This window comes from Sprattus sprattus, assembly GCF_963457725.1.
Source record: "Sprattus sprattus genome assembly, chromosome: 9".
Lineage (NCBI taxonomy): Eukaryota > Metazoa > Chordata > Actinopteri > Clupeiformes > Clupeidae > Sprattus > Sprattus sprattus.
Window position 1 is genome coordinate 24,335,560 of NC_137928.1, and position 16,976 is coordinate 24,352,535.

Sequence of the window (16,976 nt, forward strand, 5' to 3'; positions counted from 1 at the left end):
ATAATTTCAACAAATATACAGCCGCGGAAAAAATTAAGAGACCACTACAGAATTATCAGTTTCTCTGGTTTTACTATTTATTGGTATGAGTTAAAGTAAAATTAACATTTTAGTTTTATTCTATAAACTACTGACAACATTTCTACAAGATTTCAAATAAAAATATTGTCATTTAGAGCATTTATTTGCAGAGAAATGACAATTGGTCAAAATAGCAAAAAAGATGCAGTGTTTTAAGATTTCGAATAATTCAAAGAAAACAAGTTCGTATTCATTTTTAAACTACACAATACTAATGCTTTAACTTAGGAAGAGTTCAGAAATCAATATTTGGTGGAATAACCTTGATTTACAATCACAGCTTTCATGTGTTTTGGCATGCTCTCCACCAGTCTTTCACATTGCCGTTGGTTTACTTTATGCTACTCCTGGCGCAAAAATTCAAGCAGCTCGGCTTCTTTTCATGGCTTGTGACCATCCATCTTCCTCTTGATCACATTTCAGAGGTTTTTTTTATGGGATTCAGGTCTGGGAATTGGGATGGCCATGACAGGGTCCTGATCTGGTGGTCCTTCATCCATACCTTTACTGGCCTGGCTGGGTGGCATGGAGCATTGCCCTGCTGTAAAAACACTCCTCAGAGTTGGGGAACATTGTCAGAGCAAAAGGAATCAAGTTTTTCTTCCAGGACAACGTTGTACTTTGCCTGGCTGAGGTTTGTAAAAGACCATAAGAATTGAACCAAAGAGGACTGGAGGTCATCTTCTAAGTTCTTCATCTCTGATGAGTCCAATTTTCAGCTTTGCCCAACACATGGTCATCTGATGGTTAGACGGAGACCTGGAGAGGCCTACAAGCCACAGAGTTTTGCACCTACTGTGAAACTTGGTGGAGGATCGGTGATTGTCTGGGGGTGCTTCAGCAAGGCTGGAATCGGGCAGATTTGTCTTTGTGAAAGACGCATGAATCAAGCAAGGTACAAAGTTCTCCTGGAAGAAACCTTGCTTCCTTTTGCTTTGACAATGTTCCCCAACTCTGAGGAGTCTTTTTTCCAGCAGACAATGCTCCATGCCACACAGCCAGGTCAGTGAAGGTGTTGATAAAGGACCACCACATCAGGACCCTGTCATGGCTAGCCCACTCTCCAGACCTGAATCCCATTTAAAAGCAGTGGAATGTGATCAAGAGGAAGATGAAAGGTCATAAACCATCAAACAAAGCCGAGCTGCTTACATTTTTGCGCTAGGAGTAGTATAAAGTCACCCAATGGCAATGTGAAAGACTGGTGGAGAGCATGCCAAGACACATTAAAGCTGTGATTGTTAATCAAGGTTATTCAACCAAATATTGATTTCTGAAATCTTCCTAAGTTAAAACATTAGTATTGTGTTGTTTAAAAATGAATATGAGCTTGTTTTCTTTGCATTATTCAAGATCTGGAAACACTGCATATTTTTTTATATTTTGACCAATTGTCATTTTTCTGCAAAAAATGCTCTAAATTACAATATTTGTATTTGAAATTTGGTAGAAATGTTGTCAGTAGTTTCTAGAATGAAATAAAATGTTAATTTTACTCAAACACATACCAATAAATAGTAAAACCAGAAAAGCTGAGAATTTCGAAGTGGTCTCTTAATTTTTTCCGGCTGTAGCCTATATGATTTTCAAGTTTTGATGATGCAAACAATTTAAATATTTAAGTCAGCAACCGGACGCCTGAGCATGTCGACTGGTTTCGGATAAACCTTTCCAACCTCACGTTTTATCTCTAAGACTCCCAACAGGATTTTCAACAATTCTCGTATCACGTACGAAAAATAACTACCTGTTGACAAAGACCCTGGCAAATGTATCATTATGCTTGGATGTGATGTCTTCTATGTGTGTGTGTGTGTGTGGGCAGTGGGTATGCCTCACGGTTTTCCCTCTGTCGGCTCACATCAGTGCAATTAGTGTTTACCTTCAGAAACCTGTTTCTAACCTGTATCCAGAAATCTCTCTCCATCCTCCTATAAATACCTGCCTGTCAATAGAGCCTATCACTTTTGCGTCTTGCGCCCACGACAAGGTAAGACTTTACGACAGCACGCTTTATTCGGTTCGTCGAACAGCAAAGAAAACTTTATTCTACAAAGAAACAGCTGTATTTTACTTAGCTGCCTCCTGGAATGCAACTTCATAATCTTGGATTAAATATTGTATCCTTTCTATTTGTCAAAATTACTTCTTTACACGAGTCGCTTTGCTAATAACTACTGATTTACAGGCACTCGTGTTTTTTGTTTGTTTAATGGAATTGTAAATCGCAATTGGGAAGGATGGGTTTGTCACAGGAAAACAAAAACCCAGACATCAAGGTAAGACAATCTAGTTGGTGGCTTCTGTCTTCTAGGGATTTTTGTGTCATATTTGTAACTTGTCTTGCCTTGTATGTTGTGCTTACAGACCCGGGAGCCAACGGTTGTAGGCAAGTGTACTTCCACAGTGCGACTGTGTAATTACAGAGATGGCTCAGCATTTCAAGACACTCAGCATCACAAGGCTGTTAAGGTAAACTGTGTTGCCCAACTTTATAATTTACAGTATCTCGTCAATATCATATATTTTATATACATAATATTTTGTTTAATAAGGGGTATATTATTTTATATCTGTGTCAGAACCTCTCATGCATCTCAGAAGTGTGCAATGGCTCCATCATGACTCCAAAAGCTCTTGGGCGCTCTCCTCCTGACGGTGCCTCAGACGCCAGTGATCTTCTGATTCAGGCTGTTGACTTCATCAACAAGTTTTATAACTCATTTAAAATGTGAGATTCTGTTTTGTGTCAATTCTAACACACACACACACATGTGCGCGCGCACACACACACACACACACACACACACGCACGCACACGCACACGCACACGCACACGCACACGCACACGCACACACACACACACACACACAAACAAAAGTTTTTTGTCTATCTTAAATATGTCCAGTGTTTTTCTTCCTTTAAAAGAGTTTAACAACAACAAAAAAAATCAATGATCGTACACAGCTCCAGAACAGAACATCACCTGGCTCGAGTTGAGGAGGTTAGTTCAGAAATTGACACTACTGGGACTTACCAGTTGACCTCAGAAGAACTGGCTTTTGGGGCTAAACAGGCGTGGAGAAATGCACCCAGGTGTATTGGCAGGATTCAGTGGTCCAATTTACAGGTGGGATGCACCCCCATATTGTATATGACCAAACACACTCAATGGAGATATCAGTTTGTTATATAACTAATTGATTAATTAACTATTATGCATCTGTACAGTACATCTTAATATTTAATGTGTTTGTGTCTCATGTGAAACAAATTATAGTGATTGTGGTTTAACAGGTGTTTGATGCCCGAAAGTGTGGTAGCAGTAAGGAAATGTTTCATTACCTTTGTGAGCATCTCCAGTTTGCCACTAATGGAGGCAACCTGAGGTACGTCACCCGCAGTTATTTCATACCTAATATATATGTTGTAATTTTACATTTTTTAAATCTTGCATGATCAAAATACTGACATTTAAAAAGTTTGTTTTTAATGTCAAAGCTTATTTAATTTAATTTTGAATGATCAGAGGTTATTAAATCAGAGGTTTGTGAAGTGATGTTTACCGAGGCCTGCCCCTGAACAATTCCATAGGTTTGTACATTTAAACACTGTTGCCCATAAATAAGGACACTAAGCATGTTATGAAAATAAAAAAGGGTGGGGCCTAATGCTGAAACTATGCACTATGCACTTGTTGAAACGAATAACTAAATTAAGTGACAGATTGCATCCCCTTGCAATAAGGTGCTGTTCCATCTCCACAGAGTTTTGGTTGAATTTAACTTTGTGATTTGTCTTAGAATGTAGAAATGAAATAGAATGTAAAAATGAAAACGTTAAATAACATTGAAAGACCTCTCTGCAGATTATTTGAAACATACAGTTTCTCAACATAGTGCATGCTCCCTTTGTAGGTCTACAATCACAATGTTCCCGCAGAGAACTGATGGCAAGCATGACTTTCGTGTTTGGAATAGCCAACTTATAAAATATGCCGGGTATCAGATGCCAGACGGAACCATACAAGGAGACCCTGCCAGTATGGACTTCACAGAGGTGAAAATCTGCACAGAAATACAGGATTTAGGAGATATGTGTGGATTTAGTTGTGCCAATGTCAGCGTGTTCTAAACAGATTTTTTTTACGCCATGCTATAAAAATTGCTGTTTTTTTTCAGTAATTAATGTTTGTATGGTTAATAAGTAAGCAAGTGGATGATCTTTACAGATTTGTATTCGACTTGGGTGGACTCCAAAATATGGCAATTTTGATGTGCTACCACTGGTCCTGCAGGCCAACGGAGAGGACCCAGAGATCTTTGAGCTTCCGCCAGAGTTGATTTTGGAAATTCCTATGGAGCACCCACAGTAGGTCCCACTGCCATTGTTTTGCTCCCTGTTAATTCAGCGTTTATTTCCTTTTGTGTAACATATCTTTTTTATATGTGTCACATAGATTTTATATTGCAACACTGTATAACTTAACACTTGTGTTTACGTATGCAGTCATGTGTTTACTTTCAAAAAAATACCAACAACAAGACTCAAGATCATTTCCATTCCACTTCATTTCTAAATAAAATTGAATGTCTGTTGCCACCACAGCTGGTCAAACCCAGAAAATTTCTCGGTCTCCACAGAGCTTAGAACAGAATAAGAAAAACCTCTTAATATCAGCCGGCTCTTCAGTCCACTAAGGTCCGAGTTAAGAGGAACAAGTATTTTGGTTCAATCAAGTTTGACTGCTATTTGTATTCTTTCAAATTAAACCAAAATAAAATAGGTTCCCTTACCCAGTGTATACTTAGTGAAGGAGCAGCAGCCTCGGTACTTTTGCTAATTAGGCCCTTGAGAATAAAAAAAAAATCAAGCTTTCAAGTCTTCTGCTGAAATCACGTGTTGAATACCAGAGAGATGGTGTGTGTGTGTGTGTGAATGTGTGTAGAGAAGGGGAGAAAAAAACACCCTTTGAAAAAGAGGTATGTATGCATGAATGTTTTACTGAAATTAACAACTCCTACAACAAACAGATGTCAAACATGAGCTTCATCAAATGTTAATACAATGTTTAGTTTTATTTTATTACTTGAAAAATGTACAAAACATTAAACCATAATTCTGTAAAGCAGTATCGTAACCTGAACATAACTGTAAAGTAATGTACATTTGAAATGTTTTGAGCTTGGCCCTGGAAAATGGTTGTCCTGTCCTTCAGAAGTAATTGCTAAAATATTACAGTTTTCATAAAGTGCTGCTTTGAATTACAAATTATAATCCTTTCTTGACCTGTATTGACCTTTTGAATTTCATGTATCTGAAATACACTCCTAACATTCAGCTTTCATGTTCCTGTCACATACAGAAAAACACAGAATCCTCCCAAAGTTTACACATGCTCAATCCTACCAATCCTAACATTAGATTGTTTTTTTTTTTTTTAAGATTTTTTTTGGGGCTTTTAATCGATAGTTGAAGTGAAGAGTGGGAAAGGAAATGAGAGGGAGAAGAGGTGGGGAGTGTACAGGAGAAATGACACCAGGCCGGAATCGGGCCTGTGTCCTCCATGAGCATCAAGCCCGAATGTGGTTGGGCCTACTGGTTGCGCCACAGTGCCCCCCACACTAGATAGTTTTGATTAAATCTCATTCTGAATGTCACAGAAACAACACAGTGAAACTGACCTCATGTGGCCTTCTCTTCCATAGGTTTGAATGGTTCAAGGACATGCAGCTCAAGTGGTATGCCCTGCCTGCAGTGTCCAACATGATGCTAGAGATTGGAGGACTTGAGTTCCCAGCTTGCCCCTTCAATGGCTGGTACATGGGCACAGAGATTGGGGTCAGGAATTTCTGTGACACCCAGCGGTACAATATTCTGGAGGTACGGATTTATGGCAGAAATGAATGAAGTAGATAACATGTGCATCTTTGTGAGCATTTATTGAATTTCTAAAGTATTCTGTGAATGTATATTCTTTCACTTTGAGTGTGGCTTCCTTTATCTCCTTTTGCATTGCAGCAAGTTGGTCGTAAGATGGGCTTGGAGACACAGACGCTGTCCACTCTTTGGAAAGACCAGGCTCTTGTAGTTGTCAACGTAGCTGTTCTTCACAGTTTCCAGGTTTGGTCACTTCCCTTGTAATGTATAGTACTTTTCGTTACACTTTGTCGTTAGATTCCCTTGCATTACATTAATGCAGTTTAAAAGCTCTCTGGGGATCATTCATGTTTATGAGTCGGCTTCTCTGTTTTCATAGAAAAATAAAGTGACCATCATAGATCACCACTCAGCTGCCGAATCATTCATGAAGCACATGCAGACCGAGGTCCGTCTCCGTGGAGGTTGCCCAGCTGACTGGATCTGGTTGGTCCCACCCATGTCAGGCTCTCTCACACCTGTGTTCCACCAGGAAATGTCCAACTACCTCCTGTCTCCCTTCTACTTCTACCAGGTAGGGAAGTATTGTGGATCAGATTGAGAGGTGAAGCATTCTATTGATGTCTTTATAGTGATGTCTGGTTGTTCCTTGATTTCCAGTCTTGTGTAAGACAGCATGGAAGACACTGTACTCACGTGTTTTTCTTACTGTTGTTCAAGCCCGAGGCCTGGGAAACTCATGTCTGGAGAGATGAGAAGAAAAAACGCAAGAAGAGAGAAATTCATTTCTGTGCTGTTGCCAGGTTCTGACCTTATTTATTTGTTTGTTTGTTTCTTTGTTTTGTTTGATCTCCAGTTGAGATACAATGTTGGCAATGATTGGAACATGTTTAGTTATTTATGAAAAACAGTGATAACAAGTGTGCCATGATGTTACTCCCCTGCAGGGCGGTGCTCTTCACTGTGCGTCTGATGCATGGCGCTATGGCCCTGCGTGTGCGCTGCACTGTGCTTTATGCCACAGAAACAGGAAACTCACTCACTCTGGCCAGGAAGCTAAACTCCATGCTCAACTGTGCTTTCAACTCCAGGGTAGGAAGTAGCATTTCAAGTAGTAATTCTACAACATATAACTGCACTTATATATGCAACTCGCCAAAACCTCCAGACACAAAAACAGTTTCTTCCCCCTCGCCGTCTCACTACTGAACAGCTAACCCATATAGCATATATATTTATACCTGCACTTCTTGCACTCTCCACTTCTTCTTTGCACTATTATGTAACAATTCACTGCTACTGTATGTAGCCATTTCACCTTGTATAACCTTTCTTAAACGTCTTAGACCGTTGCACTGTTTATTTTGTTTTGTATTGTTTTGTAATGTATATTTATGCACACTGAGAGCCACTTTACCAAGTCAAATTCCTTGTTTGTGCAAACTTACTTGGCCAATAAAACCTGATTCTGATTTACCGTACAAGGCTGCTCTGCTAAAACTATCTTCCCAATTCTTTCCAGTTACTTTGCATGGAAGATTATGTCCTCAGTGACCTTGAAAAGGAATGCCTGCTAATTGTGGTGACCAGCACTTTTGGGAATGGAGACTGCCCAGGGAATGGAGAGGTAAAGAGAGACTCTCTGATTACTCTGAAAGTACTCAAGACATTACCATATTGAATATTATAGTTGACTGCATGGTATGACTCTCCTCCACAGAGTTTCAAAAAGGGACTCTTCAGCTTAGAATCCCTCAGAAACAAATTCAGGTATTTTTATTGAATCAAACATTCAAAAATGATCACACATGTTGACAAAGCATTATGTCAATCTAATCAGTTCAACAACATTGAGTAAACAGGACTGTAATTTCTGACTTTCGCACAGGTACTGTGTGTTTGGCCTTGGTTCCAGGATGTACCCACAGTTCTGTGCCTACGCGCATGCTTTGGATGCCAGGCTGTCACAGCTAGGGGCCAGGTGTTTGCTTCCAGTTGGGGAGGGAGATGAACTGAATGGGCAAGAAGAATCGTTCACCACCTGGGCACAAGTCGCTTTTCAGGTTAGTTGAACAATGAAGAAATTATTTAATGTGTTCACCCAGAGATATAAATCATCTGAGACAAGTAACAAGTAGGGTGGGTTCTGTGATGGTAAGTGCTACCACAGGAATGTAGTGAGCAATGGTAGAAGAATAAGGGTAATGTTTTATTTACAATGATTCCCATCAAGGGAGGGAGCATGGTTTCACATGAAGATTCACCAGCTGTTTTGACATAACATGGGTGTGAATGATTTAAAAAGTACACCATGAAGGCTATGTATGCCATTCAAATCTCAGATTTGCCATTCCAATTAGAATGGCTCAAGTTATTTAAGTCTTTGTGGAACCAATTGCGTTATTTGGAAGTGAAGTCTGGGGACTAGTTAATGACCACAAATTTGACAAATACGTTGCATTCATAGTTCTTTGATAATAATTCCATGCATAGAAACACACATATCAATGCATCCAAAGCCAAATTAGGTCAATTTTAAATAAGTGACCCAAGCTTTATTTGTTCTAAAATCCTGAAAGACCAAAAGACCTCAGCTAAAGAATGATGGTAATTTTTGTCATGCAAAATTAAGCCAAGAAAGAGAGAGAGAAAGAAAGAGAGAAAGAGAGGGTGAGTGAGAAACATTTAAATATAACTGAATCCGGACTGACTTTTCGGCAAAGGAGAAAAATGGGAAAGGTTTTAATGCAGCAGGCAAACACGTCAGAATGGAGAAAAAAGGAAAGAACAAAATTACCAAACAGTAATTTGTAATAATTAATTAAGCTTCTAAATGACAGGGTAACTTTTAATAATCAATAGTCAACTTAACTACTCGTCACGCTCTCAAATCTGGCATTTGATCTATGTAGCCTGTCTGGAGCTGTGTTGGCACACCCATCTCTCTGCGCCGGTACTTTATTCACCCAGCCTGAACCATTACTACACACATCCCAAAATCAATTATCAATACCACTATACATATTCTAACTATCCCTACTTTCCCTTATATCAATACCCACGGCTTTACACAAAGACAATCATATCAAAGGCTATATTTACTTTACACCCTAAATAATCACAACCGATCAGACACTACAACACCCCTTTCATCACACCAACTTATTTGCATGTTCACGTCTGACGTTCTGTGCTCCCAATGGTGACTTAACGACGCGATCGTGCAGGTAAGAACTAGTATTCAATAAGAGGAGTAGCGCACGATGCGAGTCGCCTCACCTGGTGAATAAAGGCTGATTCATGCTTCCTTACGTAAGCGTAAGCGCAAGCGCAAGAGGCCGCGCAAGCCCCTTGCGCGACCCTTGCGCGACTTCTTACGTCTTGCGTGCGTCGGCCCCTTTTTCTAGACTTGCGTCATTTTTTACGTAAGCCCTTACGCGAGCCTCGCAACCTGCATTCTATCAACGAATGATACGAGATGAGGTTACTAAAATATTCTGCATGTCTACTCAGTTTTACAGTGCTTCCCAAGTAAAGGTTTGAAAAGAACTTCAAGCTTCAGACTTTCTGTTAGGGAACCTGTTATCTATCTGCAGAGCAAATGTCAGGCTCAATACAAAAACATTAACGTGAATTACTTGATGCTAATACCTAGCGCGGTGTCTATAGGATTTTCCATATACGTTAGCATTAAGCTAACGTATTTTCTACCACAGTAAAACATGCAATACTATGTGATTGTTTTTAGAAAACGAATGTTACGAGATGAGATTACTCAAATGTAGTCTGCATGTCTGCTCAGTTTAACAGTGCTACCCAAGCAAAGGTTTGAAAAGAACTTCAAGCTTCAGACTTTCTGTTAGGGAAACAGCTATCTATCTGCCAGGCAAATGGCAGGCTCAACCTTTGGGAGCATGAACTGCACCGAGTAAATTTTGCGCAACCGTTAACCCCCAACGCTGTAGCATGCAGCTGCCTTAAGACGCGCATTGCATGCGATCTGAGGCGTAGCGCACGAAGCGAGTCGCTCGAGGCGCATTGCGCGCATTGCATTGACTCTTATTAAAGCTCGTAGCCTACTCATTATCACAGAGACAAAACAAATAGCTAAACGGTCAAGCAATGTCATTTATTTCTTTAAAGAAACAAAACAAATAGCTACACGGTCAAGCAATGTCATTTATTTCCACGAAAAAAACGAAAACGAATCAAACTTACATTACCACTGCACACTCACAACCTTACAGATAATGCATAGAAGTTGTACTATAGCATTTGTATTCAAAGTTTACACTTTAATCTACCAAAGTACTCACCGTTTAACAATACAACTCCCACAAGTTGACAATGATAACAAGACGCAAATGGCAACTTTATTGTCATTGCAAGTATTGAGGCAACGGATTCTAACCAGAACTACAGATAGCAGAAGAGTGCAGAGTAGGCTATTCTATATTCTATAGTGGTAATATAAAAATAAACAGATGGGCTATATACAGTATGATATGACAGTACAACATACAGTATATGGGGTATGAGCAGTAGTAACATTGGCAGCAATAGTTGGTCATTCGTGCAGATATGATATAGGTATATGCAAAGTGCTGATGCAGGAGTACATGTGAAGGTAGCAATAGAAGTTATGAATGAGGTAAGAGGCATAATAAGATATAAGTACAATGATTATGAGGTAAGAGGCATGATATGATATACATACAATGAATATGAGGTAAGAGGCATGATATGATATATACAACGAATATGAGGTGAGGCATGATAAGATATAAGTGCAATGAATATGAGGTAAGAGGCATGATATGATATATACAATGAATATGAGGTAAGAGGCATGATAAGATATAAGTACAATGAATATGAGGTAAGAGGCATGATATGATATACAATGAGAGGTATGATATGAATACAATGAATAGGGACAACAATTTTAAATAAGAAGATATAGATATGAATACACTAGAACAACTCAGCAGTAATACAATGGCAGTAAAAGGAATGTAGTAAAAAAGTGTTTTATTAAAATTAATAAATGAATACTCTAGAACACCTCAGCCGACTTTCAACCACGAGAATGAGTAAGATCTTTAATAAGTGTCTCAACAACGTTTATCGTGACTTGTTACCGACTTTCAACCACGAGAATGAGTAAGAGGTTTAATAAGAGTCTCAACCACGTTTATAGTAGGCTATGTGCGCCGTCTCAACCACGTTTATTAGGGCTCAGATACACATACGCGTTTTTGTAAAAACGGGACGCGAGCAAATGCATCGATTCCTATGGTACGGCGCGTTTAAAGCGTGCGCCCGCCCCTTCTCCACCACGCGTTGCGTCATTGAAGCATTTTTTAGGTGCGCTTAAAAGTTGAACTATTCTCAACTTTCCAGCGCAAGGCAGGGAAGCGCACCGCTTCTGTTTTGGCCGCCGCACTTTGCCAAGGCGTTACTGAAGCGTTTCTGCCTGAAAAAAGACGCGTATGTGTATCTGAGCCCTTATAGAATAGGCTATGCGCCTCGAGCGACTCGCTTCGTGCGCTACGCCTCAGATCGCATGCAATGCGCGTCTCATTCACCAGGTGAGGCGACTCGCATCGTGCGCTACTCCTCTTATTGAATACCGGAACTTATCTCGATCTTGATAAAAGTGATAAAATCATGAAATTTGGCACGTAATTAGCTGACACCCTCAATTTTCGTTCCAGCCTGCAAAATAACATTGCTTCACGGCAATAGCGTTAGGTTTGGATGAATATAGGCCTACTGTTTGCAGAGAGCTAATTAAGTGCACATGCAAACCGCGCTGCTCACGTTGCAAATGTGAAAAAGTTGAAATGCACGCCATTGTGTAAATGTGATTGTCCAGAGAGCAAATCGTACAGCAATTTATAACAGCACATTCCTCATATGATCAGTTTTGATGTACGAAAAGACACGTTCAATCTGCGCCCATTTATCACTTTTCTGCGGTAGGCTACTGCAGGCCTAGTCTAGCCTACTAATGCACCTGATCCTATTTTAATGATGTTGATGCAAATCTTTGATTAAATATTACAGTTGTCTACTTATACATTTTAAATATAGAAATGTTTTAAATGGTGGTAAAAATAACTGTTTCACACATATGGCAGAATTAGATATTTGCCGCTATCTCGAATTGAGCGTGCACGGGCACAAGTCTGGCTGTTTGTTAAATTTTGCTTCTGAAAGGGGCATTTGTCTAAACGAGTGCAAAATCAAACAAGAAAACAAAGGAATGCATAAATAACTGCATTATTACTTATTCGGTAAGCATTTCTAGACAAAATAACTGTTTTGAATTTGATTTTGCTCAAAACTAAACATCTCCTTAAAACTGAAAAATTAGCTGTTGCACTTGGGCATCCCCTTCTGATATAATTTAGTGGGGTAGGCTATCAATTAATTGTGTGCCAAATTTCATGGTTTTATCACGCTTGACACGATCAAACCTACATTGTGCATTAAGCTACCTGACTACAAAGTTCAAAGGTCCTTTCCGACTTTCAATTGGGACTTTCCTCGGTCCTGCACCTGGAAGTCAACATGCCACCGCACGGTAAGTAGCCTACTCATCTTTTGATTAGATTTGTAAAAGGATTACAACATGTGGAATGAATGATCTCTAGTCACGGTATGTTTTATGTTTGTGTCTTACAGATGCGGTCCTGATCGTGGTGAAATATGAGGGTTGTGTTTGTGTGAAAATAAACGTTGTGCTTGTACCCCGCCCTGTTTACTGTGTTTGTCTTAGCCCAGTAATGTATGAGCCTACTGTAGGGATAGCCTATCAGAACACCGTTACAATACCCCATGGCTGTTGTTTGTATCTGTTTAAAAATGGTTTTAGGACGCTTGCAAGGAGTTCAGAATCCAGGGAAAGCTCCCTGTCGTTGAGCGACCACCTGACATCTGGGATCCCCGTACACACAGAGTGCAGAATGACAACTGCGGACTGGACCGAATTAGAGGTAATCATCACCCAGACACATTTACGTAACTTTTTATCTAATTTGGTTCCTAACTTTATTTTGTGTGTACATGCCTGCTTCTAGTTAATATATCAGATCAGTGGTTAGGCTACTGTATTTTGCTTTCTCTTCTCAGTAATGAGCATGGTATTGTATGTGTGTCACTACCTCTTTTGTCATTTCTACCACAGCATTGTCAGAGACTCACTCTAAAGCTGTCATCCCCATGAAACTGAAGAGGAAGGTACACTTACAAAGCGCTTGGTCCAGGTGGGCACATGATTTTAGTAGCTTATGTGATCTCATACTCACGTAACTGTTATCATTCATTAATCTAAGTCCTTGGAAACCTCAAATGACTTCATATTCAAGTGTGTTGTCAAATCCATTAATTATGAATGGCTTCTAAATGTACCCTTTAAACCTCATGTCCTGACAAGCCCTTATTTATTTGAAAAATGTTCCCTTTCTAATAAACCCATGTTATTTATTTTATTTTCAGTCACTGTACAATTCTGGTGGAACTCGAGCAAGACAGTGGATCAGACCCCTTGCAATTTGCCCCAGGTGATCATGTGGGAGTTTTCCCAGGAAACCCAGCAGAACTTGTGGCCGGTATTCTGAAGCAGCTCCTCGATGCCCCCCCTATCAACCAGAGCTTGCAACTGGAGTTTCTTTGCACCTCTGGCTCAGGTTGGTTGCTCCTCTCTTGACTGCCCTAATCAAGATAGCTTGGTCCCATCAAACTCATTTGCATATTTTAAGCGCAGTCATGAAAATTCGACAAAAGAAAATGCAAGTCTCTAACTTTTATTCACTTTGTTATGCAAATAAAAAATTGTCAATCTCTTAATCAACTGAGGAGTTGTGAAGAGCTGAGGGCAACTTTATTAGAAACTCATAAAATCACCATAAATGAGATGTGAATTAACCCTTTTCCATGAACCTCGGTCGCATTATACCAAATGTGAATCGGGATTTAATCTACCCATTCCAGCAATTACATTTCTACTTCGACCTAGTATATTTTCTTGCAAATTCCAAGTGTTTTCATTCAAGATTTTCTATTCCAATGGTCAAATCCAGCCATTGATATCGTGTAGTGCTGAAACTGTTTAAGCTTACAACTGTGTTGTCTGGGGGTTGAATAACTTTAGAGTTACCTTCCTATTAAATAATTTTTCACAATGGCAAATGGAAAATAACTTGTGACCGTTTCCCTGTTGTATACTTCTGAAGGGACCACATGCTGGCAGACAGACAGGCGTATCCCAGCATGCTCTCTGGCACAGGCCCTCACTTACCTGCTGGACATCTCTAGCCCTCCCTCCCAGCGCCTCCTCTATAAACTCTCCCAGATCGCCACCCAAGAGGACCATAGGCGGCGCCTGCTAATGCTAGCGACGGTAACGCTTAAAGACTTAAAATACCCAGAGCTGCATATTTGCCATGAAAGGTGATATTGTTGTAGCTGGTCCTTGTTTTGCTATTCCCTTGTTGTAGTGCAAGTTTAATCATTAACATGTCAGTGTCAGCCTAGCCTCCCAAAATGTGCTTGTATGGTACATTACAGGACAACCAGGAGTATGTGCAATGGACAACCTTCTTCAGGCCCTCTCTTCTAGAGGTGCTCCAACAGTTCCCATCTGTGGAGCTCACAGCAACATTCCTCTTAAGTCAGCTACCTCTGCTGAAGCCACGCATCTACTCCGTCAGCTCCTCCCCTGACCTCAGCCCTAATGAGGTCCACCTCACAGTGGCAGTGGTGAACTACCAAACCCAAGGTATCTTGGCACAACATCTTACACCACTGGGTTTGAGAAATGCTTTCACATTTACCCACAAAAACACACTGGCAGCTTTCAACTATGTTGCTGCTGTTTTATTTTTAAAAGAAAGTAATCCACCACACCCCATCAGCTCAGGGTAGGATCAATTCCAGAATTTTTTTGACACAGTTCCCATTGCCATTGCAATTTTGCCTTTGTGATCTATCATATGGACATCAAAAGTCTAGCCCATTTGGAACTGTCCTTAAACAGATATAATCAACAACATTTTCCTAGTATCATAATCTTGCATTGAAGACTTTTTGGAGACATTGCTCCAGGCAATGAACGAGGTATACATTTGTTTATGTCCTATAGCTTGTTTCTCATTGACTGCAACTATATGCAAAGGCTTTCACTTAATTCTGTCATTTAGTTTGAAACATATCTACTTATTATCAACGTATTTTATTGTATTCAACTTCTTGCATCTTTAAGGCTTTTAACCATATTTCTTGTTCTTCAAAGATGGACATGGTCCACTTCATCATGGAGTTTGTAGCACCTGGCTAAACACAATCAAGGAGGGAGACTTGGTTCCTTGCTTCCTTAACAGGTATGGAATGAAGGCGCTTGTGACCAAACAACTGAACCTCATATATTAACACGTCAATGTAACAATGTAATTCGTCAAATTAATGTACTTGTTTTGCAAGCTTACACTTGTAGTCTGAATGCAGTGTTGCAGCTGGGTGGATTCATGTTCTGTAATAAATCATCATCTCTTGTTTGTAGATCCGAAGGCTTCCACCTTGCAGAAAATAGTGTACCAGTCATCTTGGTTGGAGTAGGGAGTGGCATATCCCCATACCGAAGCTTCTGGCAGCAGCGACTTTGCATTCTGTCAAAGTCAGGTACGGAGAAAAGTTCAATGCCAATGATGAGATATGAAGTGGCATGTCCCCATAAGATTGTGGAATTTTGAAGTGGAATTTTCAATGTGGTCTGTGTTCTTCCCAGGCTCGGCAGGTGTGCCTATGACGTTGGTGTTTGGCTGCCGCAGTGCAGACTCAGACCACCTGTACAAAGAGGAGGTGCTTGAGATGAAACGCTGGGGAGTGTTTGGAACCATCAGCACTGCTTACTCACGCCAGCCTAGTCAGGCCAAGGTGAGCTCTCCCTGGTTGAGGTTGATGAGATTGAAATATTTAGTGGAAAGTCCCCATTGCCGTATTTCCCCGACTATAAATCTCACCCTATATAAACCTCATTGCAGTATTTTAAGTAATTTTATAAAACAAAGCTTTGTATTGACTGCACCCGTGTATTAACATCAGTTTATTCAATGTTACATCATCCTGTCACAGAAAACTAGATGCCATGTAGTTGTGGTGTGAGCGCTACTAGCCATTTCAAAGTTGTATGGTGTGGGCATGTCAAGCAAAAATATGAGCTCTGGGTGCCAAACCTATGAACTTGTTGTTTCAGCACATGACACGACCTTAAACCCTCTCTAGCCACTGAAGATGCATATGTTTGAAACTATGATCTGTTCCATCTAGATGTATGTCCAGGATGTCCTGAGGGATACTTTGGCTGAGGAGGTGGTACAAGTTCTTCACCAGCGAGCAGGGCACCTGTATGTCTGTGGGAGCCTGAGCATGGCAGGGGATGTTGCTCGAACCATAGAGGGCATCCTAGCTCACAGGCTGGGCATCAGTGCTCCACAGGCTTCACAATACCTGTCCCGACTCAAGGTGAACAGCTTTCTCCTGCCGTTTATATTTGATAACATTTAACAATGAACTTTTATTTTATTTGGAATAAATAAGCATCCGAATGAAATACTGTAAAATTGTGGATACTTAGGAGATGTACATCTTACCTAAAAATGAACTGATGTTTCAAAGACAGCTTTAAATGTATCAAAGATAGATAAGGTTTGGTGAAGTTGTTTTTTAGTTGTTCTTTGTCTATCCGCAGAGTGAGAAGCGGTACCATGAGGACATCTTTGGGGACAAAACATGCAAATGACGTGAACTTGGTGTCTCATCTTGATCCAAGCAGCAATGTCACTGAACCTGAAATTGTGTGGTTATTGCCATTGCATACATACATACAATTTGAGCCAAGACACACAAACAAACAAACCACTTATCACATTCTCCAAATGCACCATCTGCCTTGTTAACCACATCATAAACACCTCACATTTTCATAACACACAACAGTTCCTAGGACTTTT

The 16,976-nt window shown here is 40.2% G+C and overlaps 1 protein-coding gene across 1 annotated transcript; it reads left to right on the top strand.

Moving 5' to 3' along the window:
* Positions 1-2,321: 2,321 nt before the first annotated feature.
* Positions 2,322-16,765, top strand: nos2b (nitric oxide synthase 2b, inducible; the record flags this gene model as incomplete). The annotated part of the gene is made up of 25 exons (XM_080845039.1): positions 2,322-2,360; positions 2,449-2,553; positions 2,664-2,812; positions 3,049-3,211; positions 3,379-3,470; positions 3,999-4,140; positions 4,313-4,452; positions 5,790-5,964; positions 6,103-6,204; positions 6,341-6,535; positions 6,682-6,764; positions 6,909-7,053; positions 7,484-7,588; positions 7,682-7,731; positions 7,850-8,024; positions 12,842-12,962; positions 13,154-13,232; positions 13,465-13,655; positions 14,202-14,368; positions 14,536-14,746; positions 15,260-15,347; positions 15,527-15,645; positions 15,752-15,900; positions 16,294-16,488; positions 16,715-16,765. 25 exons carry the CDS (start codon positions 2,322-2,324, stop codon positions 16,763-16,765), a joined length of 3,231 nt encoding a protein of 1,076 aa, XP_080701165.1.
* Positions 16,766-16,976: the final 211 nt, after the last annotated feature.